The sequence below is a fragment of the Colius striatus genome, chromosome 1 (assembly GCF_028858725.1).
Source record: "Colius striatus isolate bColStr4 chromosome 1, bColStr4.1.hap1, whole genome shotgun sequence".
Lineage (NCBI taxonomy): Eukaryota > Metazoa > Chordata > Aves > Coliiformes > Coliidae > Colius > Colius striatus.
In genome coordinates, this window is record NC_084759.1 from 10,688,751 (window position 1) to 10,712,339 (window position 23,589).

The 23,589-nt window shown below is 43.8% G+C and overlaps 1 protein-coding gene across 1 annotated transcript in view; it reads left to right on the forward strand.

The window, feature by feature from the left end:
• Positions 1-9,250: 9,250 nt before the first annotated feature.
• The window catches only part of HEPHL1 (hephaestin like 1), a 33,331-nt gene continuing 18,992 nt past the window's right edge, over positions 9,251-23,589 (forward strand). Inside the window, exons 1-5 of the mRNA XM_010205052.2 lie at positions 9,251-9,420; positions 19,031-19,275; positions 20,063-20,275; positions 22,024-22,203; positions 23,209-23,463. Of these exons, the coding sequence (XP_010203354.2) occupies positions 9,251-9,420; positions 19,031-19,275; positions 20,063-20,275; positions 22,024-22,203; positions 23,209-23,463 (1,063 nt within the window). The remainder of the gene's footprint in view (positions 9,421-19,030; positions 19,276-20,062; positions 20,276-22,023; positions 22,204-23,208; positions 23,464-23,589) is intronic.

Sequence of the window (23,589 nt, forward strand, 5' to 3'; positions counted from 1 at the left end):
AGCAGGTCTGTTGGACCAGATGACCTCTGGAAGTCCCTGCTGATCAGAGCCACTCTGATTGTGTGGCTCTGTGAAGGACTGTGATAAATGGGAGAGTGACAGCAGCACAGTACTGGTATGGCTTGAGGCAGCTGCACTCCTCTATGCACTGAACACTGTGGTCACGTTAGCAGTGGTGGCACTGTGCTGCTATGGGGTTTGGTCTCCGGTTCCCATAGCAGAGCTGGCTGGAGTCCACAGCTCCTCTGCAGCTGGCATGAGGGAGACATCAAAAAATAGACTTAAAAAGACAGACAGACTCTCCAGCATATGCTTCTGTCATCCCTCGGTGGTGTAATCCATTCTTTGTATTAGGGTGTGGGCCTAAACTGAGCTAAGGGCAGGATGGGCATTAAGTCTGCAATGATGACAGCAGGTCTCCAGAGGCTGAGGAGAAAAGCAGGAACCCGGGGAAGTGTTAAGAGGAAAGATACTGGGTGGAGACAGGATCATAAAGGAGCTTGGTGAGAGATGAACCCAAACATATTAAAAAATTAAAAACCTGGAGGGCGTCCTCTGGCAGACACATCTGGGCCAGTGCAACAACGGGGCTTCGTGCCCTGTCTTGCCCCACCCGCAGCACAGCGAGGCCATGGGACATGGTGCCTGTGTCCATTACAGGGAGCATGGTGACAGCCCAGAGATAAAAAGTGCAGACCTGGAAAGATGAAGCAGTGCATGGAGGATGGCTGATTCAGCATTTTAAACCTACTGAGATATCCTGAAGGTGCTTGTATTATTGTATACGGCTATTAGACCATGAGGATGTGCTTCCCCATGACCTATCAGTAATGCTACTGCCTCTTCCTTGCAAGAATTGCTTTTTGAAAGAGACAAGGTTAAATTGAAGAGTATTTTAATAGTTTTATAACAGTGTCTGTCTGGTGATAGTTTACATCAGGCATCCTCATTCCATGTTAAACTCACAAAAGAAAATGCAGCTGATGTTGCGCCAAGCCTGTTCAGCAGCTCACATGAAATGAACTGGATGTTTTTACTTGGGAAAAAACAAACAAGAAAATATTTGCATTCATATAGCAGTCAGAGGAATGTTCAGTGTTTTCTGGAGTCACTCAGGTCATTACAGATCCAGCTACAGCTTCCTTTCACTGAAGGGCTGAAACTATCCCTGAAGGAGGTGAGAGATGCAGACTTCTGGGCTAGTCTGATACTCCCTGGATCTGCCTCTGAGACCCTAACCGCTCTGAAGGAAGGGTGGAATGGCTCAGATAGCTGTGTCTCACCCAACAACATCCCAGTCCCGCTACACCATTGTCCTTGGTCATGCTTCCCATTCCCTCCACTGAGCCAGTGCCAGTGCTTTCACAGTCACACGCAACAAGTTTCAGCATCAGCTGGAAGTCACCTGGTTTTTTTACTCTTCTATCCATCTGCTTGTCTGGTCAAACATTAGATAAAGGAAATTACCATGGAACATCTCATCACTGCATGTAAACTCCTCTGTGGTGTGTGCCCAGCCCCTGGCACTCTGGAGAGAATGAAAACTAATTATGGGACACTCAGCAAGCGCCTGGGAGGAAAGAGGGAAGAGGTGCCACCAAGCCCACACTCATCTTCCTGCTGAGCAGCTGATTGGCAGCAACCGGTTACTGCCAGGAATTTCTTACATAGCCAAGTACTTCACTGTGTTCTTTGAGAATTTTGACTTTTTGTCTCAGGACTGAAATATATTTCATTTTTGTGGCTGCAGAGAAAAACTTCAGAGCTTGATCTGCTCAAAAGTCAGATGCCAAACAACGAGAATTAGCATTTACTGTCTTTTGTAAGCAAATGTTCCTTTTTTGAGAGCCTGACTTGTGATTTTTAAATATCCCAGAATAGTGATATTGTGCTTTTCTTTTTGGCTAACAGAATAGTTTTAAAAAGCAGCTGTTGCCAAAAAAAAACACCAAACCCAAAATGCCCTGTATGTGGTAAGTCACTATGTGCCTTGCTTTTCTCTGGGCTTATGCTCCTGTCTGGCTGGTAAGATTAGGAGCACTGCAGGGCAGGGAGGGTCCCTGTCTGTGTATTTGCACAGTGTCTTGCCACTTGTAAAGGAAGCGAGTAATCATCACCCTTGCTGCTTTCATGTCTACTTGCACAATAGAAATAATTAATAGTAATAGCAATGCTTTGCCTATCTGCGGCTCCTTTCATCTCAAGACCTTAAAGTGCTTGACAAGCATTAACTAAATTAGCTTCCAAATACTTGGAGAGGGAGTCAGATATAATGATTCCCTACTTTGCAGATGAACACGCATGAGGAAGAGCAAAGGCTGAGTGCTTACAGTTAGTCAGCTGAAGCCATGTTTCCTCCATAGAGGAAGGTTGCTCAGCACTTCTGAGGCTCAGGCTGTTTTCTCAGGTGCCCAAACGTGGGTTTTGATGTCCACTTTTTACTTCCCAAACATACAGACTGTGTGCCTGTGTGATCTACCCCAAGTCCTACAGAAGCTGGAGGAAGCAATTCAGGCACTGTGGTTCATGAAGCTTCCCATTTGAACTACTAACAAAGCCTGGGAAAGAAGGGAGCTCTGCTGACACCATGCCAGCATCCCTGTGAGCCAGCCAAGCCAGGATGACTCTGTCTGAGTTAGTCCTGATTTCAGAAACGGAGTCTGGTGCAGAAACACTCCAGCTTGGACACAAGGGTGATGCAGTCACATTTGCATCATCCTGTCTATCACTTCATAACCCTTTTGGAGAGGAGTTTGCACCTGAGTTGGCAAATTTTCTCAGTCTTGTGTGCAAGGTGTGGACTTACCAGCCTGCATCCTTGCTATAGTGTCCACAGGCTTTTACTTGCAAAGAAAGATGCCAAGAGCCCTGACCCAACTGTGGGAGTCTTAATTCACAGTTATTTTGTCTCCTGTATGTCTCTATTAAACTAGGGGTGTTCTGCATCTCTCAGGATTGTACCTAGCAGGGGAGAGACCAGGCAAGAGCTGGGCAGAGGAGGGAAGAAATCCTCAGTAGGGACTACAGAAGATTCAGTACTGATTTGGAATGATAGAACACAGGCAAATGATGTTTTGGTAGAACACAGCCAGCTCTTAAAGGTGTTAATTGAGTTGGTGGAAGAGAGAGAGTTTTTTCCATAGACTGTGGAATTTCGAATCCTGTAGAAATTATTTCCCTTTTTAACACCAGCCCTGAAAGGTTTTCATTCCAGGAGTGGCACTCTGGCTGTAACATAGGCTTCCTCAAATAGGAAGCAACAGAGTCACTGAAGAGCAGTAGGATTTGCTCTTCATTGCAAAGCTTCATAGACACAGATGAAAGACACTAAAAGTGTTGGCAGTCACCTGTAGATTCCGTAAATCACATCATTTCACTGTGGGCAATCATCCAGGCTTCCATGAGGATGTGACATTTTCCTTGCTTTGTCTTTTCCAGGCAGAGAAAGTGGACAGCAGATATCTGGACAGCAGGTCACTTCTATTAGCTCCTCCGCCACACACAACACCCTCCCATTTAACCAGCAGACCCCCAAGCAAAATGTCACAAGCCTGCTGGGAATTTGCAGGTTGGTAACACTGCTGAGGATGGCTTGCCTGGCAGAGATGAGTTCACAATGCTTTGGAAGCCATTTGCACAGATGCAATCACATCACTTCTTTCTTTTCTTCCCGCAGTGCTCAGTACCTTCCCTTCTGCCAACTGCCTTAAATGGTCCTGGTTAGTTTCCCAGTGCTGGGGTTTCTTACCACAACTCCCCTATTTACCCAGAGAGAAAATGGGGCAATGATCTCATAAGAGGAAGACAAAAGGGCTATATTTCCTTTACAGTAAGTAGGTCAGTGCTGCAAGACGTGATGGAAGAGGATGTCATGATGCCCACAGGGCAGCTGGAGGAGGCTGGGCAGACTAGAGAGCTGCTCAGGGGAGAGCTGAGATGGACCTTGACACTGGCCTCCTGCTAGCAGGTAGAAAACGTCGGTATGAAAGGGTTTCACCATGCAACCAGGTCACGGTATCACTCCCTCAAACAGTGACAGTCCAACAAGACCCTGGTCCCCACCAGCCTGCTGCTCAGAGGGAAGGTGGTGGGGCAGGAGGGCTGTAGCTTTGCTCCTAGTGCTGGACATGGAGCCAGGAGCCAGGGCTGCCTTCCTGGTGAATGCCTGCAGGTTACCTAACCTTCTCCTTTCCTCATTTGTATAATAGGGTTAATAAACACGCTCTGCCCCACAGTGTTGACGTAAAGTTAAGCTCTTTCATGTTTGTTAAAGTGCCACAATGGGCAGCACCATAGAAACCTATAAATAATGTACCTTGAAGTTCTGTCGAGGTATTAACCTTGTTGTAACAGTGCAGATATTGCATGAGCTACCACATGCAAGAAGCTTCTCTTAATTAGGATCAAAACTTCCTTTTTTTAGCTTTGCTTTAATGGCTTTTGTGGGCTGAAGACATTTCACTTGCACCATCTATTTGGCAATTTATTATAGTCTCTTCAAATTTGCAGCTCCTTTCAGTACACTGTTAAATTTATTCCCTTTCTTTGTTGCAATCTCTTTACAGCCTTCAAATTTAAGTATCTTTTTTTTACCCCAATGTTTAATTGTTTTCTCTTAAGTCTAAATTTAGCTATGGTATCATCCTTTGTCCTTGGTGTGGCAGATACAGGATTTAGCTCAAACCCGTGATGGAAAAGAAAGGATTTGTGGACTGCTTCTGATGGAACAGGAACCCTCTTTCCCATTTCACACCTTGTCTCAAGATGTGTCAACAACTGGTAATGTACTGAAGTAGCTGTTCTGCAAGGAGAGCATCTGCACAGAGAAATACAGAGAAAATTAGTCTGCCTTAATGATTTCCAGACAACTGTTGCAGTAAATGTCCAGTTGTGACCCTGATCTGGGTGCATGGACCATGCTCAAATTGCTGGAGGGCAGTACTGTGGAGCCATGTGGGCTCTGATGTGATAATCTGGAGGACTTGGTTCAGTCTCTGTCCTGCCACAAAGGCTTCTGGGCAGATGTGAGTCAGGACCTGTAATTTGGGCTGCAGCTGCCCTTCTAATATCCTTATGTATCACAGATCCTTGTTATTCTTGGAGTTTCAGCAGCTTATTTTTATCTTCTTGGTTTCATTGCTCAGACTTGGAGTACTCCTGGGAAGTCTTGTGTATGCCAAGGAAGCCTTTCTCACCAAAGTCCTACCCAGAGCTGCAAACAGAAGTGGTGGATGCCTTGGAGGGCAGATGGTTTTTGAGATTTTCAGCCTGCCAGTGTGAACTCAGAAGAGTCAAGTAATTCAGATCGTAGAGTCACAGAATGGCAGGGGTTGGAAGGGACCTCTAAAGATCATCTAGTCCAACCCCCTTGCTAAAGCAGGTTCACTTAGGTCACTCAGGAACACATCCAGGTGGGTTTGGAAAACCCTCAGAGGAGACTCCACACTGTCCCTGGGCAGCCTTTGCCAGGGGTCCCTCACCCTTACAGTAAAGAAGTCTTCGCTTAAGTTTGAGTGGAACTTTTTGTGTTCCAGCTTTTGTCCATTACCCCTAGTCCTGTCACTGGACACAGATACATCTTGTGTGACTATAACATGAGGTTTGCCTTCTGCTCACTGCCGCTGCAACTCAGAAAATTATTAGAAAGTGCAGTAGATGTACTATGAGGCTTTTATATTTAATATGTGTTCATGGCTGGAGAGTGTGGGCAAACTGATGGAGAGAGTGGCTTGGTTAAAAGAGCTGTGTGAAACTTGGGAAGGTGTACCTCAGCTCCCAGCATTATGACAGGCACTCTTTGATGGCAATACCAGATGAAGGTAATCTTAGCCTGTAAACAAGCAGACTAATTCCCCAACCTGGGCTGCAGTGCAGACACAAACCAATACAGCAGAGAGACCAGGAAGGAGTAGCTACAAATGTGAACTTTACTACTATCAAGAAGAAGCAGAGGGAATATGGCAGTCAGTCTGTTTGAAAGTCAGCTCATTATTTGCTCAATGGAGAACATAATCTGAGTTTCAGTAGCAGGCAGCCTGAATAAAGACCTCATCTCTGAACTCATGTCGCCTAATTTCAAGGGACTGCAGGAGGTCAACACATTCAACATCTTTCTTCATTGACCTTGTGGCCATTACCAGGTATTCTAGATAATTCCCTAACATTAGTTGGCACTAGTTTGGGCTTTAGTGGGTTAACTTGAGCTAATCATTGCAATCACTTGTAATGTGCCTAAAAATAAAGGTCCATTGATTCAGGGCTCATTCACAAACCGGTAGGCAAGATGTTCACCTTTCAGAACTATGAGTGTTGCTCCTCCTTACAAAACTTTGAAACCCAGCCATACACTAATTTTAGCCTTCAGAGGGACAGTAAGTCTCAGAGGAACCAGTATCCAATCCTTTTTCTGAAAGAACCCTGCACAAAGTGACAAACTTAATCCTATTACCTCACTGCCAGAGGGGAGCTTCCCAGAAATGTTCCTGATGCAAAGGCAAAACAGCCGTTCTTTCATCTTTCTCTGAGTCATGCCCACAGCACTTCTTGGGAATGCCATGCCTGGGTTTAATGATGTGACAAGGCAATTAAGTCTTAATGTGTGGATGCAAAGTCTGTACAAGTTGCCAGATCTAGTTAATGCTGAAGCCAAGCTAAGGCGTTTACCAGGCTTTCAACAGGTTGCTGAGATAGGGTGCTAATGCCCATACATTGTTTCTGTTACACAAATCATTTTTACAGTGATAAATAAATTAACTTTATATTTGAATTCTGAATAATTATTCTAGCAAGAAAGCAACTGGGACCCAATCCTGGGCACATGAGAAACAATAGTAAAACCAGGACATAGCACTAATATTCTTTAAATTATTATAGTGCAGTCAGGTGCCAGCTCAGAATTGGATGCTCACCCTTTCTATTCCCCATTAACTTGATGCACTTGAGTTAAATGAGTCCACATATATATAGGTTTATGTTAAACACATAACAGGATTCTTCAGTTGCAAAAAAGCAAACAGGCAGAAGGTCATAATCAAACTGTCTAGATGAAATTGTCCCTGTACTTGGTTTTAAAATATCTCTAATGCCATGCAAATGGCTGATTAAAGCAACTGAACTCTACACAATCTAATTCAAAGAGCATGTTACCCTCTAAATAAATGTTTCATATTCAAATGCAAAATCCTTACTACTTTATGACAATGAATATTTGCATAACAGGCACCCAATTCTGTAAACTCAGGTGCTTGAGTAACAGGAGATTATGTTTGTAGCTTGAAGGGGCTCAGAAGAGTTCCTCTGAGTGGTGGAGCTATTCACTGCAGGAGGCTACAGAGTCTGAGGCTCTGTGCAAACAACAGTGCGTGACATCGCACTGTATGACAGTGGAATCCTGTTAACCTTCAAGGGTCACCTTGGCCTTTTCACAGCTTCACAGCCCACCAGCTGGCCCACCACAGTTGCGTGTTTGATGGCTGTGCCACTGGCCATTGTGGTCGTTTCCTTTGCTTTCTAATTGTGCCTTTTAGAATCACAGTACTATTAGTTGGCATCGTTTGAGTAACCAAGTGACACAACAAGCAGTGGAAGAGAGGATATACGCTAACATGAAAGGCCAAGAGGTTGGGCAGGCAGTGCATGGTTTGCAGCAAAAAGAAGCCTGCAGGTGCTGCTTCTGAAGATCAGGTTCTGTTTATACAACATCTATATTGTCCTATCACTTCTCCTGCTTCTCATTCATCAGTTAACTACTTGAGGTAATGAACATCAGCCTTTATCAGAGAGAATCTTACATATGGGGGACCAATGCTTTTACAGCTATGTTATACTGACCATTTGCAATTGTCTTACCCATACATAGTGGACTTTCATTCCTCTTACCTAAAAAGATGCAAAACACAGCCTAAAGACAGTGAAAGCTTCTTTATTAAGATATTCCATCTGTCTGTGTGCCTCGTCTCTTAATTTAGGTAAGACTTGTCCTGGTCCAGGAGACTGGAAGCTGGTCTGCAGTGAATCTCACTTGCTCTTTGTGTTACTCTCTGTGTGTCTTCAGAGACACGTGGATACCAATGATGGAGGCATTTAATACATTTGACCATGTATGAAGCCATCACTGTCACACACCAGAGGGTCACATTCACATCACTGAGATAGGTCTTGACTGGTGACATTAAAACTGTGGCTATCAAATTCATTTGTGAAGCCTCTTGCATGCCTAGCCATGAGCAACCATTAGCTTCAACAGGAAGAGGTCACATGTTTCTGGAGCTGAAAGGGCAATTTCATTATGAGTTTCAGTGCTGTATTCCAGAACTGCAGCATTTAATGCCCTCAGATCATTAAAAATTAGTAAGAGAGCAGTATGCTTTTGCAAAGTGTCTTGCCACCTAGGTTATTTTTTGAGGGATGCTTCCGAAGTGATTTTGAATATCCTATCAGGTCATATTCATACAGGCTTAGAGATATCCACCTAGAGGACGTTAAGCTGTAAATGGAGGGACTGATTTTCTAGAGAGCCACATGGGCAAGTTAATTGCCAAGGTTAATTAAAAGGATGATCTTTATGTGCCTCAATTCTTAGGTGTCTGAATGGAAAGACTTTACAAAGGTTCTAATTTCTGGAAATGTTTGTAAAAGAGGGACTCATTTTGGGAACTCTAGAATATGTTCAGATCACTTGTCACCTTAATAAACAGGTCAGAGAATACTAAAAATTGGAGAAGTACCAGCAAACTCTTTCTGTCTCTCTGATAATGCTGCCTTACAACTTAGTGTAGATTCCTTGAAAAAAAAACCACTGAAGGCAGCACAATGCTAAATTTAGAAGTCTCACACATAATAAAGGAATTCAAATAAGAGTCTTCTAAAAAAGGTTTTGACAGGGATGACAAAAACACCCGAAAACCCTCCTGTCTCAATATGCCATAGCACCTAGTCTGGAAAAAGAAGGACAGAAAAACATCCAAACTTCAAAAAAGCACCAGCTGGCTCTAGTCTGGACAGGTAAATGAGCAATTTATGCATTCACGGAACTGGCAAAGGTCCTGCCATGACAGCAACCTCCTCCCTAGCCCTGCCCTGCATAGACAGGTTCTCTACCTACCCCAGTCCTAACCAGCTTAAAAGGAGGAGCTTTGCTGTATCCATTCCTTATTTATAACTTGTGGAGAGCTGGGAGGGAGGGGTGAGCTCTCTGTGGTGCACCCTGCTGCCGCCTGCCCGGCTGCCAGCCTCGCAATCACAACTACAAATGCCTCCCACACAGTGTGCTGGCTGCCTTCGCGCTCTCGGGTTCCTCTGGCTGTTTGCAGCGGTGGAAACAAAGACCAGAACCTATTACCTTGGGATTGTGGAAGAAAATTGGGACTATGCACCATCTGGGAAAAATCTGATCACAGGACAAAGCCTCTTAGAAGACAAGTAAGTAACAAATCAGAGATGTAGCAACAGCTCCAAAGAAAATTGACTAATGTGGTTCATGTTGTTGTGAATGTCTTAATATGGCCTTTGTCTTGGTTTTCTTCTGATAATGTTGTCATAGGCAGGATTTCAGCTTCAAGGTGAGAGTACACTTTGGCTCTCTTCCATTGTGGCTGGTTAAGCAAGGTGACAGTGTGTATTTGAAGTCGATGTTAAGGAATTGATATCTGTCAAAAAGGTGTCAGGTAGTGGGCTCAAAATCTCCTATGAGTCTTCCATGGACATGCAGGTATTTCTGGGACTTACTGTCCAAAGGTAAAGTGCAACTTTGCACAGCTCTTTGCAATAAGACATAGAAATCTGTTTAACTGGCAAAAGATTGTAAGTATTCTCCCTGTGAGACAACGAAAGTTGGAGGGCTTGGTATGACATTGTAAAATGCAGATGTGCGTGCTACCTATGAATGAGATACAAGTAGGTGGTCCATGATCAATGGGTGGTCCTATTGCAGTAGATCCCTGCAACATATGCAACTGTGGAGATCTCCTTTTAGGTAAACTAAATAAGTGGATAGGTGCTGAAATATACAACAGTGAATGGTCACACTGAAGTCCCGATGATTATCTGTGTTGAAGAAGGAGTGTATAAGCACTGTGATGAACTGCACCTCAGCAGTTGGCTGGGGTTGGCTGCTTGTCCCTCCTGCACCAGGAGAGCTGGCCTGGACATTAGATGGGGACAGCACAGACCTTTGGTGACTCTCTACAGTGTGAGCTTCAAACATGTATGGGAATATTTGAAAGATTTCTTTTATACCTTCAACACTCTAGAGATAGTTTGGGAATCCTTCCTCTGAGTCTTGGCTTGGGATTTGGAGCTGTGAGTGAGCATCAAGGTCCTGGTGCTCATACCAGGTCTGGAGGCACACTGTGAGCTGGATGTTACATCCTGGGAGTTAGAAATGGAAATGCCTTTTCTGACTCTTAAGGAAATCCCAAGCAATGTTGGACCTTTCTCTCATGGCCAGTAATTTCAGAACCACTCCCAGTTGTATTTGATAAAGAAAATTATCTTGTCACAAGCAGAAGGCAAGAAAGAGTTCTATTCTTCAACACAAATTTATGCTTATGCTCTTAACAACTAGAGGTTGCAGATAGCATTTGAGTCAATAGGTATTACCTTTATAGATAGAATTCAGGGTAATAATTTGTTCCCAGGAAATGAAAACAACTGTTGCTGGAAAGATTATTCTTAAATTTCCCACTTCCCTACTCTTTCTAGCAGAGGATAACCTTCTCCACTTCCCAATCTGAAGATGTCTCACTAAAAATAGTTCAACTTCAAGTGAAAGGTACCTGCTTGTAAATCCACTCCAATACCATAGAGAGACCAGATTCTGTTCTGCAAGTTGCAATTTTAAGGCTGTTTGCACTTTGTGCTCCCTTAACATCAAGTGGAACATTTACTTTAAAGTCTATGACATTAGTGCCATGCCTTTTACATGGCATGACAGGGAGAGAAAAGCACTTTACACCTTCAGTCATCGCTGTAATTACAGAACATTAATCCCAAAGAGGATTTTAATGTAGACTGTACATTCAAAGCTGGGGAGCTGTTTGCAACAAACTCCCTACGTGCAGAATAATGAAGTAATTATTGTATATAACTTACTCCATTTCCAAACTAGGTTGAGTTGAGCTGGTATAAAATGCTATATTCTGGAATAACAGTGTGTCTGCATAAGCATGTGGACTCGAGGGGAGCAGTGATAGCTGTTTTGACACTCTAACTCTGTAGGATACTTCTAATAGTAATTTAAAGCAGCATAGTAATGGCATACTACCAATTGTAGCACCGTACGAATATTTTTGAGCTAATTAATTGGTTCCTATGGATATTATAAAAAATGTAGTTCCATAAACAAAGCTTAAGAATCAGTTCTTAGTCAAGGACATGAATGCACTTCAAGCCAGCTGTGTACTACAAGCAGCAGCGTTCCAGCTCACTGAGATTAGTGCTTCTCACCTTATGATGCATCCTCACAGCACCCATCAGATGGGGCACTATTCCAGTTTTATTGACAGGGAAGGGAAGATAAGGAGGTTACAGACAAACTGATTATCTTGAAAAGAGGTGGTGCATATACGTAAAGAAATGCTCCCTTTGATTCCAGCTAGTCCACAGTGATATAATCAAAACCACTTATTCTTCTGCACTTAATAAAAATGCTGAATATGCAAGTGTGTAATGGAAACTGTTACGTTACCTGGATCAGATAGTGAGATTTCAGAGACAATTTTCAATGTTCCTTTGCCAAAGTCAATAGTGCCTTCCTTAGCCTTAATTTTTTAGCAGTAAAGAGGAGAAAAGAGCCTTTGGTAACTGATGCATGGGGCTGTAAATGAGATGAGATGGTTCTGGCACCAGACACAGCCACGCTGCTCAGTTCCCGCTGTGATGGTGCTTAGTGAGTTGCCTCCGGAGCCAGGAGCCGTAGAGCTGCATCAGCACCTACCTGGGTGTGTGTTGAAAAAGCTGCCTCTCCTCAGAGCTGATTAATCCAAACATAGCCCTGTGTTAACATAACTATTCTGCTGGGATGTTAATTTTCATTATGTCTTGTGTTGCTGCAGTGCTCAAGGGACAGCCCGCTGCCTGCACAGAGCAAATATCTCACTCTGCATCAGTGCTTCTTATGTAAAGATAATAATGAGGTTCTTTGCCTCTGCCATTTCTCTTGCCTACTTGAAGCCTCGAGCTGTCACACTAATTCTCATAATTTGGAGGGTTATGAAGGAAACCAAGGTATTTCACTCTTGGTTCTCCCTTCAAAAATTAAGCTAACTCTTTCTTAAGCACACAGGACTTTGGAACTCACAGATCCAAATTATGGCCAGTGAGTACAGGTGAGCTGGACAAGTGTTCAGCATCCTCTCCCACCTGATATAACTGGTGAAAGAGTTGACATCATTAAACCCTAGTGGACTGGAGACACAGGATGCAAGATATTGCCAGTACTGCTGATCCCAGTGAGATTTTGTGGGTTAGGGCATGAGTATTGCTGCACTAGGAGGATGAGTTCAGACATTGCCTGCTCCCTTTAATGGTCACACAGGCAACAGCCTTTCAAGAGAAAAATACACCTAGGTGTTCTGGCTTGACAGACATCAATCTTTCCCTCCCCACTGTGGCTCAGCCCTCAGGATTAGAGTTTGGTTGATAATCCCTTTAAATTAATTTGGTACTAGTTTATATGACAGACATTTAAATCTTGTTCTGCTGGTGGTAGGTGTCATTAGGTTTTGCCTGATGTAACAGCTCATCCCTTCTCCTTGGACCACCAATCATACATTTATCTGAGCCAAGTCTTGCACCCACCAACACTAACGGGTGTTTTTTGTTACCACAGCATCAAATACAGTTTGTGCAATTTGCCTATGAGGAGATCCCACCCAGATAAATGGCAGTGAAATTGTCGTCACAGATGCTAAAGTAATAGCTGAATCATTATGTGGCCAAATGACCCAATTGCATCAGCAGAGATGATCATTGTGGGAAGGGTCAACATCAAAGGAGTATTTGAGGTGAAATCCTGTCTCTAATGAAGCCTAAGAGCAGTTTTGTTATTGACTTCATGGGAAGTAGAAGTTTGTTCTAGGAGACAAACCATTATAGACAACCAGCAACAACTCAGACCTTTGTCTAAGATTTTATGGGATTAATTGAACATTTCTGTGACTTGTGTGGGTCAGAAAAGGCCTAAAAAGTCCTTTGAGGACATTGTATTTCTTTCTTTTGAGGACACAAAACTTTTTGGCTGATGCTTTGTGGTCAGGGTACAATCTACAAATGTGAATTGGCATCACTGCTCCTCCTCCACTAGCACAGACATTGCAGTGGTCTTAGCATGGGTGTCATGGTTTGGCCTAGAGTTACCCTGAACAGGTTACATGTCACAGGGGTTAAAATGATTGGGGCAGCCTGGAGCCATGGGCACTGTCCTGGTTTACTCCAGCCATAGCAAAAGTGGGGAAACTAAGGAAAAAACAAATGATTATAAACCCAGCCATAGAGTATATAAAGAGCATAGAGAATAAGGAAGGTTTCACCACCAACAGATTTGTGGGAACAAACCTATAAAGATCTTTGTTTAAATGGTAGTCAGTGTAAAATCCACAGGACTTTAGTGGAAAAATGGTAAAGAAAATAAAGTTTGCATTTACCCACAGTTGCACCCAGGAGCACACAGTGGCTATTGGGCATGCTAACTGCAGGAAGAAAAATGGGATCCCACATCTGGTAGTGCTTGGTAAAGTAGGCACATTGTGACCACCTGAAGAAGGTGGCAAGAGCAGATGCAAAGAGTTGGACATGTTTAACCATTGCAGCATTTGGAGAACCCACTACTGCAATTACATATTGGAAAGTCAGTGGATGGGAAAGAATGAAACAGGAGATGCAGTTGAAGGGGATGTTTAACTCAGTGACTGAAAATGTGAAGCATTTCCCAAGGAAGCAGATGCTATCAAAAGAAGACAGGGAATGGTGTTTGAAAATTTTTGTCAAAGTCAGAAGACAAAAGGTCAGTGGGACACTATCCTGAAGCTAAGAAAATCTCAAAGAGTCTATGGAGATGGATGGTAAGGAACTGCTGTGGGGCAGGTGTGCTGTTACAAGTGGTACTGGCAGCAGAGACTTCATGGAGCACTGAGAAGAAGCTCTCACTTAAAGAAAGAAGAGAGATAGGATGGAAACCTCTGACTGATTGATGGAGTAGTGTGGGCCATAACACTGAACTTGTATCATCTCTTTCCGATTTGTCCTCTGGCTGCACTGCAGCACTGGGTAGAGGTACCAGCCCCACAGTGTGCCCACATGCCCATGATCCAGGCACCCGTGAGTGCAGAGGAGAAGTCACTCACATCCATTCATCCTTTCTGTGAGCTTCTGTAGTGGTTTAGGCCCATCCAGGAACATGGAACCATGATCAGCCAGAAGTGCCAAGGGCCTTTGGAAACCCCTAACGACAGGGAGGGCTCAATACCCACTTATGGTCCCAGGCAAAGCAGGACAAGGCTACTCAACTTGGGGAAGAAAACAGAAATTAATTTAATCCACCACCAACCAAAAACATGAAAACCAAAAACCACAGCAAATAGAAAACAACTCAGAGTGGTACAACGATGAAGAGCAACCCTGTAAGATCACCTTCTCCCCACTTCCCCCTCTTTCTGAGCTCAGAGCCCTGATCTCGGTGTCTTTATCTCCTCCTCCCCAAATGGCTCAGGGGGGCAAGGAATGGGGGTTTCAGTTGGTCTTTTCCTGATGGCTCCTGCCGTTTGTCTCTCCTCAGTGCAGGTGGGCTCCTCACCACTCCTCTCTGCTCCAGCACAGGGTCCCTCACAGGCTGAGCAGCCCTGCACAGGCTGCTCCAACGTGCGTTCATCCCAAAGGCTGCAGCTCCTCTCCGCCTCTTGTGTGAGTCTGCTCTGCGGCCCGCAGGCTCCAGCACGGCCTGCGCCATGGCCGCCTCCTCACACAGTCTCTGCCTGTCCTCACCCGGAGCTGCTGGTGGCTCTCACTCCTGCCATTGCCCTCTATGGGTTGGGATACAGCCTGCGTTCTCAAAACGAGTTGCAGAGGGGTCTCCAGTCCAGTGCTCCTCCTTCCTTCCTTCCTTCTCTGACTGTAGGATCCACAAGGTCACCTCCATCTTGTACCACTCCTACACCTCCTCTTCTGGCTGCAGATTTCCCTTCTTAAATAGTGATGGCAGAGGTGCCAGATTGGTTCAGCTGGACTGGGGCTGGGTCCACCTCAGAGCCAGGGGACGTTTCAAGAACTGTTTGCTGGGACCAGCACTGCAACTCCCTTCCTCTGTTACCAAGCAAAGAGCGGCTCCACACAAACCCACACCAGCTTTGTATGGCTGATACCATTAGCTCTGGTATGGCTAATTTTTCTTTGAAGAACTGCAACGTGCAGCATAGCAACACTTGTCATGAGGCACAGAGCTAGCAGCTACTTGCAAGGCTCAGTTGTGCACTCAAAAGTTCTCCTGGATGAAATGGGGCAGCCCAGACACCTAGAGTGTGACTCGAAATAACCAGTGTGCTCACTTCTCAGATTGTATGGGCAACCAAAATGACATGCAGAAAATACATGTTTCTGTACATGTAAAAGAACTGAGCTCTACCATTCCCAGAGGGAAGGAGGAGTGAGGCTGAAGTGCCTGCACTTCAAGAAACATCTAAGTATCATGGGTAGAAAACTCTTCCACCTTTTGGAAAGCGTGGTCCTGGAAGGAAAGGAAGCTAAGAAAGACTCTGAGTCTATAATGCAACAGCATCAGTGGCAGTAGGATTTGTCTCCCAGAGTTGTTTGTTTGTTTTCTTTTGGAAAATGATTAAATGAAACCCTTAATTAACCACAGGCAAGAGGCCAGGTTTCATACCGGGATCCCTTTCTGGCTCTGTGACTCTTGGGTTGCTTGATGCCCTTCACACAAGAGCATAACCTACCTTGTGACTGGCTGCAGCTGATACCCATTGAACTGACAGCGTGCTCTGCAGCTCAGAACAGGTGGAGGATTTGAATGGGCCTCCTTTCACTAAGCACACACTAAAAAGTCTTCTTTTCCTGACTCCTAGATAGATATAAGCAGATCTAGCCAACAGAGATGCTACAGCATGGCTTTAAGCCCTGAGAAAGTCTCCAGTGCCTAGGTTTTCTCAGCATGATTTCTTGAACTTCAATACCTAACTAGACTTTGGGATACCTGATTTATGCTTTTAAAGGAGCTAGGCTCATGTCAAGTGTTTGACAAAGCTTGATCAAGAAGTTAATTTTTCTAGGATACAGTTCTCCTTCTGCAGGAGAGATGGTGTATCCCAGGGATGTGAAGTTATGGGAGAGTGTGCAATGCTGTCTGGCCAGAAAGCCAAGGGCATAAGGGCATTGTCATCATGGGAAAAGCACGGTGTCACTGCAGCACCTCATGTAAAATATTCAGTGGCTGATGAAAATTTTTGCTGAAAAATATCTGCTGGAAGGAAATATTTCCTGAAAAAACCCCACAAACTTGTTTGATTTTTTTTCTAGAAAAATTTTCCTAGAAGTCCTTTAAAAATCAACTTATAATTCAAATTAGGGCATAGTTACATGAAGACATTGCCAAGAGGTAAGGAAGCATGTGCGCTCCTTACCCTGCACTCCTACTGACACCACCTACTACTCTGTGGTAAGGGCTCTTGTAGCAGCTCTTTCCTCCAGGCAGTGGAAGGTATCTGCTCCTCGGTGAGTGTGGTTTGATTTGCCAGGTCTTGCTGTGCACACAGTTACTGCAGACCTGCTAATTCACTGAAAACCCAGACTTCTTGGCAACTCATTCCTTAACCACACCTTTGGGGTGTATTTATCAGATGTACGTTATTCTGTGAAGAAGCAGACTGAGAAGCTTCTGTCCATCCTCCCCCATCCCAGCCAGCTGTTTCTGACACAGTAATATGATTTGCAATGTTTTCATTTGTGCCAAAATAGCTCTTGACTTGTTATAAAGCACATTTTTCAAACGAGAAACTGTTTGATTTGGAGGTTTTTATATCTGTGTCACTTCAAGGATTTGGTTTGGCAATGGAGGTGTGATGACCACAGATGGGAAAAAACAGGGGATAGTGGGTCTTACAGTGAAGAAATTATAGTAAATCACACCTTTCAACATTTAAGTTGCTGGCACTGCACAAAGACACCTAAACAAAATGGATTTAAGCAGGTGAATGAGCCAGTCACAAAAACTCATTGCACATACAAAATTGCTATATTTCTGCTAGTGATACTTCAGGAAAATTCAGCTCAGCTTTGTCATGAGTTTATTAGGAAGCATGAAAGTTCAAACAGTCTCCAGTGGATGGTAAAATTCATGGAGCAGTCAACTCTGGTGAAATTGGTCATATGGTCCACTGCTGCTTGGGTAGCAAAGACATTAATTTCTACCCTCTTTGTGTGAGATATTTAGGGAATATGCATCATACTTATCAGCTGTAACTTGGAGAGAAGTAAAATAAGATTTTATATCACAACAGATGTGATGAACATGGTTTGCCAGCATGAAGTTATAGATAAAAGGGCAAAACCAATTTCCAGTTGTGTAAGAAATACTGACTGTGAGCACCTCTGGCTTTAGCTGGAACATTCCTTGTCAATTGTGTGAGGATCGTACGTTCAGACTTGAAAGGGATAGAGAAGTACTGGAAGGCTTTCAGAAAGGAGCATCGGGAAAAATTAGTGGCACAAAGAATGTAAGTGTACTGGGTTTGTCCAGAAGAAGGGTGGGAGGCTCTTTAGTCTATTAATTACAACTTACACAAGTGCCTGCATAGAAAAGAAGTTCTTGATGGTATTTGGCTTCTTTGATCTGAGCGAAGGCTTGATGGGAACCAGTGGTTGGAGTGTGGAGCCAGATGATAGTAGACTACAAATGCAATTCAGGATTTGAAGGGAGCAGACATTTAATTGCTATGTCACCCACTGACCATATGGTGGGTTCCCCAACACTTGATGTTGCTAAAAATATAAACTCTGGAACATAGAAATGATGCATTTCATGAAAAAAAAAAAAATCATGTTACTCTTCTGGGGTGTCAAACTGGTTGATCAGAATCACTCTTATTGGCTTTTGAGAAAACTTTGTTTGGTGCCTTTTCCTTTTGAATACTCATACTCTCAGTTGTGGGGTTTCAAATCTTCAAAAGAGGGAGAAGCTGCTAAAACTGCACAGAAAGACTTGAGTGGCTGGTCCTTAGGTGAAGACTTATAGTCTGAACCATGCTGAAGACCAGACCTGCAAGTAGAATGACTACTTGCATCAAGAAGAGTGTAGCCAGTAGATCGAGGGAGATTCTGCTCCCCCTCTACTCTGCCCTGGTGAGGCCTCATCTGAAGTCCTGTGTCCAGTTCTGGGCTCCTCAGCTCAAGAGGGACAGGGAAGTGCTGGAGAGAGTCCAGCACAGGGGCACCAAGATGATCAGGGGACTGAAACATCTTCCTTATGAGGAAAGGCTGTGGAAACTGGGGCTGTTTAGTCTGGAGGAGACTGAGGGGGGATCTCATTAATATTTACAAATATCTAAAGGGTGGGTGTCAGGAGGTTGGGGCAGCACTTTCTTCTATTGTATCTAGCAACAGGACAAGGGGTAATGGGATGAAGCTGAAACATATAAAGTTCCATTTAAACGTAAGGTAAAACTGTGTTACTGTTGAGGTGAGGGAGCCCTGGCACAGGCTGCCCAGGGAGGGTGTGGGATCTCCTTCCTTGGAGATCTTCAAGACCAGCCTGGACACGTTCCTATGAGACCTGATCTAGGTGACCCTGCTTTAGCAGGGGGGTTGGACTAGATGATCTCTAAAGGTCCCTTCCAACCCCTACCATTCTATGATTCTATGATTCTATCACAGTACAGATAGGGACTTGGACCCTGCTAATGCTGTCTAGGTTTACATCTCAGGTTTTATTCCACCAGCCATGTGACGCGTCCTAGGGAACTACTATTCTGCACTGCAAGCAGCAGTTATTTGATCAACACCTAAAGGAGTTTTTTTGCCTTTAAATTAGGTTCGCAAGTGTGTATGCGACAAGAGGAGCCAACCGGATAGGACGTGTGTACAAAAAGGCTATTTTCAGACAATTCACAGATGACACTTACTCCCAGGAGATTCCAAAGCCAGCCTGGCTGGGGTTCCTTGGGCCAGTGCTGAAGGCAGAAGCAGAGGATGTCTTTATCATCCATCTAAAAAACTTTGGTTCCCGCCCGTACTCTGTGCACCCTCATGGGGTCTTCTATGACAAGGACTCTGAAGGTAAAAATTGGTTTGCCTTTTCCTCTCCTTTTCCCCTGAAGTAGCTAGTATCGTGGCTAGAACTTGGTCCAAGTATTTATTGTTCTGGATGTTGACATCAGAAGACTTTAGATCACCCTCTTATAAACTCACTAGTAATTGCAGCTGATGACTAAAAACAAGAACAGCCTCATCTCCTAAAACTTTTTGCCACAAACCTTCAACGCCTGGGATAAATCCAGTACTGAAACAGGTTAGGTGGGTCTATTCTCCTGAATTATTTTCCCAAATTACGTGTCACCAAACCGTCTTTCTTCCTTCTGCTTTTAGCCTGCTTGAATGGATGGAGTTAATGTGAGTAAATGTTTTCTTCTTTACAAGGCTATAACAGGTATAATTTAATTTTCAGGGTCTCTAACTACGCATGTGCATTTTGGTTAGAGGACTGTATGGATTTGCCTACATTCATTACTCTCATCCTTTTCCTTTGAGAAGATCCACAACGTTAGCTGACAAAATGTGTAAATGACTGATAAGAATAAAGAGCCAAGGAAAATTTAGAGCCTGGAAATTCATTTTTGAAGCTTTTTCTACTGATAAATAATGGTGTTTAACTCTCAACAACTTGTTTATTGTTTTACCAGATCTTCTGATTTTTGTTTTCTCAGTTTCTCAGTGTTTCTGAGTGACTCTGTGAGTGCTGTTATTATTTTATACATCTGTGATAAAATAGAAGAAATTACACATTTGTTTAAGGGAAATAGTTAAGGGAGGGCTAAAAGCTTCCTTTTTCCTTTTAATGTATTAGGAGCACTTTATCCTGATGGAACCGGTGGTAAAAGCAAAGAGGACGACTTTGTTGTTCCTGGTGGAAATTACACGTACACATGGCCAGTAAGGAAAGATTATTCCCCAACTTTGGCAGACTCAAACTGCTTGACTTGGATTTACCATTCTCACATTGACACACCAAGAGATATTGCATCTGGTTTAATTGGGCCACTGCTGGTTTGTAAAAAAGGTACTGAGCTAGAAGCACTGATAAAGCAAGCCCCTCTGCCAGGCTTGGCATCTTAACAGTCATTTTTGCTTACAGGTATAAACATGATGGTCTAGAGTCTATCCCTACATAGCCCATAATAAGGGGCAAGGAATAGATGGGCCATTCCAGGAGCATCCCAGGGTAGGTATTGTAGCTCTGGGACAACCCCCTTCCTGCTCCCCTTTGACTTCACAAGAGATTTCCCTCGACTGCTGGAGGGACTGCAGCATCCTTGTGGCCAGACAGTCATGACTGAGCCCAAAAGTAAACGCTCCCAAACTGGGATCATTTCAGGATAAATGAAGGACTCACTGCCCAGGAAATGAAATTAGGGCGGTGACTTCAGCACTGGCATTTACGTAGTAGAAACCCCAATGTTCTCTGTCATTTTTATCCCACATAGATTATATATTTGTTTTTGCTCATCAGTTATGTATCACAGCTTTATGGGCATGTGTGCTGAACAGCTGAGGTACCAGCTTGTCCTGTGTACTCCATAGCCTGCTAATTTTGTGCTGGAGCCATCAGGGACCAAGCATCAGCCCTCTCTCCCTTCTATCAGCTGAGCTGCCACTCCCTCTATAACCTCTTTCCAGTACCTCCCACAGCACAAAATCAGCCTGGTTTTATACACAGAACATAGAAGTTGAAGCAGGTTATATCTATAAAAAAGATAAAGCCCTCAATATGGAAAAGACAGGCCTGGTCTCCATCTCAACCCACACAATTAAAATGTCTCAGACTTTTATTCTCCTGGAGAGCCTTTGAAATCTGCAGAACTGCCTGAATATGTGAAACTGAGCTGATAACTATGCGATAATACATGATGCTAGGAGATGGCACACTCAAGACAATCCTAGGTTGAAAGGCCTGGTGGACATCTGCATGATGCTACTGCTGTAGTGCACCTCCAATGGTGGTGGATGGCTCCTCACAGGACTGATAGCAAGGCTCCAGGGCTCCTTCCCGTAGGAGACGGAATATGGTAGTTTTCATGGGTTCAGAGGTAGACTGACAGATTAGATGAAGTCTGAATCTGCCAATGGTTAATAACAACACAACTACTCAGTATCACCACTCCCATAGTCTCAGGTAGTTTCCCAAAGTATAACTCAGGTAGCAATACTGAACTTAGCCTGAATATGTTGTATTCACCCTGCCTTCAGCCTTTTGAAGTTTAAATATCTAGTCCTAGATAATAGATGAGGCTTTTCTATTTGTCTGTGGAGAGTAAGCCACATTTAGATGGCCCTTCTGTGTGGTATGGTTCATCAGTCACCTGATGCAACAGAAATACAGGCCACCACTCACCTCTCCTTAATTCATTGCCAAAAAAAAAGCCACTCCTGGATCAAGCCCACGACATGGCTTGCTGTGTAGGCACACAAGTGCTAACACTGACTAAAGGGCAGGGTTGGATGCAATGGGCCAAAAATGGGGAAAATGACATCACAGATATTGGTGGGTACTTGGGCTTATGTCAAATCAAAACCATCCTGAAATTTCAACTTGACTTAGATGAGATGAACAGCCATCTGGAGGCAGTCAAAGGTTGTTGAAGGGGAGTCAAAATGTCTTAGAAGAGTAAAATCAGGTGAGATTCACCCTGCCCTATAAATCACAGGTAGAGAACAGTATTTCTTCAAGTGCTCCAAAGTTATTGTCAGTTTTAAATTTAACCCCTTCCAAGGCTTTTTTTATCACTTTCCTTTTCGTTTACAATTTAGGAACTGCAGATGAGACCTCAATAGAAGGGACTGGTGCTGCTAACGCTTTTGCCCTGATGTTTAGCATTGTAGATGAAAACTTCAGCTGGTACCTCGATGAGAATATAAACACCTTCTGCTTAGAGCCAGACACAGTTGACAAAGATGATGAAGGTTTCCAGACCAGCAACCGAATGCACGGTGAGCAGGACTCTTGAGAAAATGGTGACCTACAGCAATGTCCAGGCTCTTCATTTCAGTAGGACTCTCTGTGATGTATCTCTCTGATCTATGTCAGCAAGGAATGGTTCAGGATATTGAAGTACTGTGTTGATAAAAGGCCTCTCCCTAAATACAGCACAACACACTGTTCTACAGAAACCAGATTTGGCTTTTATGCCCAGCTCTGCCCAGGATTTCATCTTAGGCAACAGATTTAAGCCCTTTTGTGACTGGCCAGCTGTGAAAAGAGGAAAGCAAGCTGCAGATCACTTTGAGATATGTGTATTGGAAGACTCTGGCATTTCTCAAAGGGCCTTGGGGATGGTGGGCTGGCTGGTAGAACCACTCCTGCCCTTAAGACAGGAGTGCTATTGGACAATAGCACTTTGTGCCATTTGGAGATCTGGTGTAAGAAGATAAATCCAGATATTTCTCTGTGTTTTGTTGGGCCCATGGAGTCTAGGAGCTACATTATTTTGCAAAATATGAATCTCATTCTCCTAGTGCCCTGATACATTGTCTGGTGTGGAAGCTGAGGAAGAGAGAGCTGACTAGACTGATTTGAATGATAATCTTAATAAATCATAATTTTCATATCTAAATTGCTTAAGCCTGGCATATAATGGTATATTTATGACTCAGAATAAGAGGAAATAGATTTCAGACATGCTGAATAGCTGCAGAACAAGTTAACTTCACTGTCAGGCCTTCTTGGTGATGACTTGGCCTTTGCAACTTCTTAGTATCACCCAGGAAGCTTTTCACAGACCAAACCAGAGACTTTGGGCCATTTGATCATCCAGAGCTGTAAGCTGTGTGTTCAAAATCATATTCTTCATCAAGGAGCCTGTAAGGGCATAATTCAGTGTGGACACTCAGACAGTTTCTTTTCTGGATCAGGAAAGGATCATGCTTAGAAAAAGGTTCAGAGGCACTTGGCACTTCTCTTTCACCTGTCATAAATTCTCATACTTTTGTTTTTAGCTATTAATGGTTATATTTATGGCAATCTACCTGGCTTGGAGATGTGTGCTGACACTCCCATCTCCTGGCACTTGTTCGGCATGGGAAGTGAGATAGATATCCACGTTGCCTATTTCTACGGCCACACGTTCACTAACAGAGACCAGAGGTCAGATGTCGTCGGTCTGTTCCCAGCAACGTTCATCACAGCAGAGATGAATCCTGGGAGCCCTGGGAGGTGGCTGATAACATGCCAGGTTAATGAGCACTTACGAGGTATGCTGCTATAGATCTCCCTGATCCATTCAGAAGTTTCAGCCTCTGTTATGCTTGGAAGAGAAAAGTGTGAGATGTTTCCAGGGGAAGCAGGATTTAAAACGTTTTTTGTGACTAACTGAACAC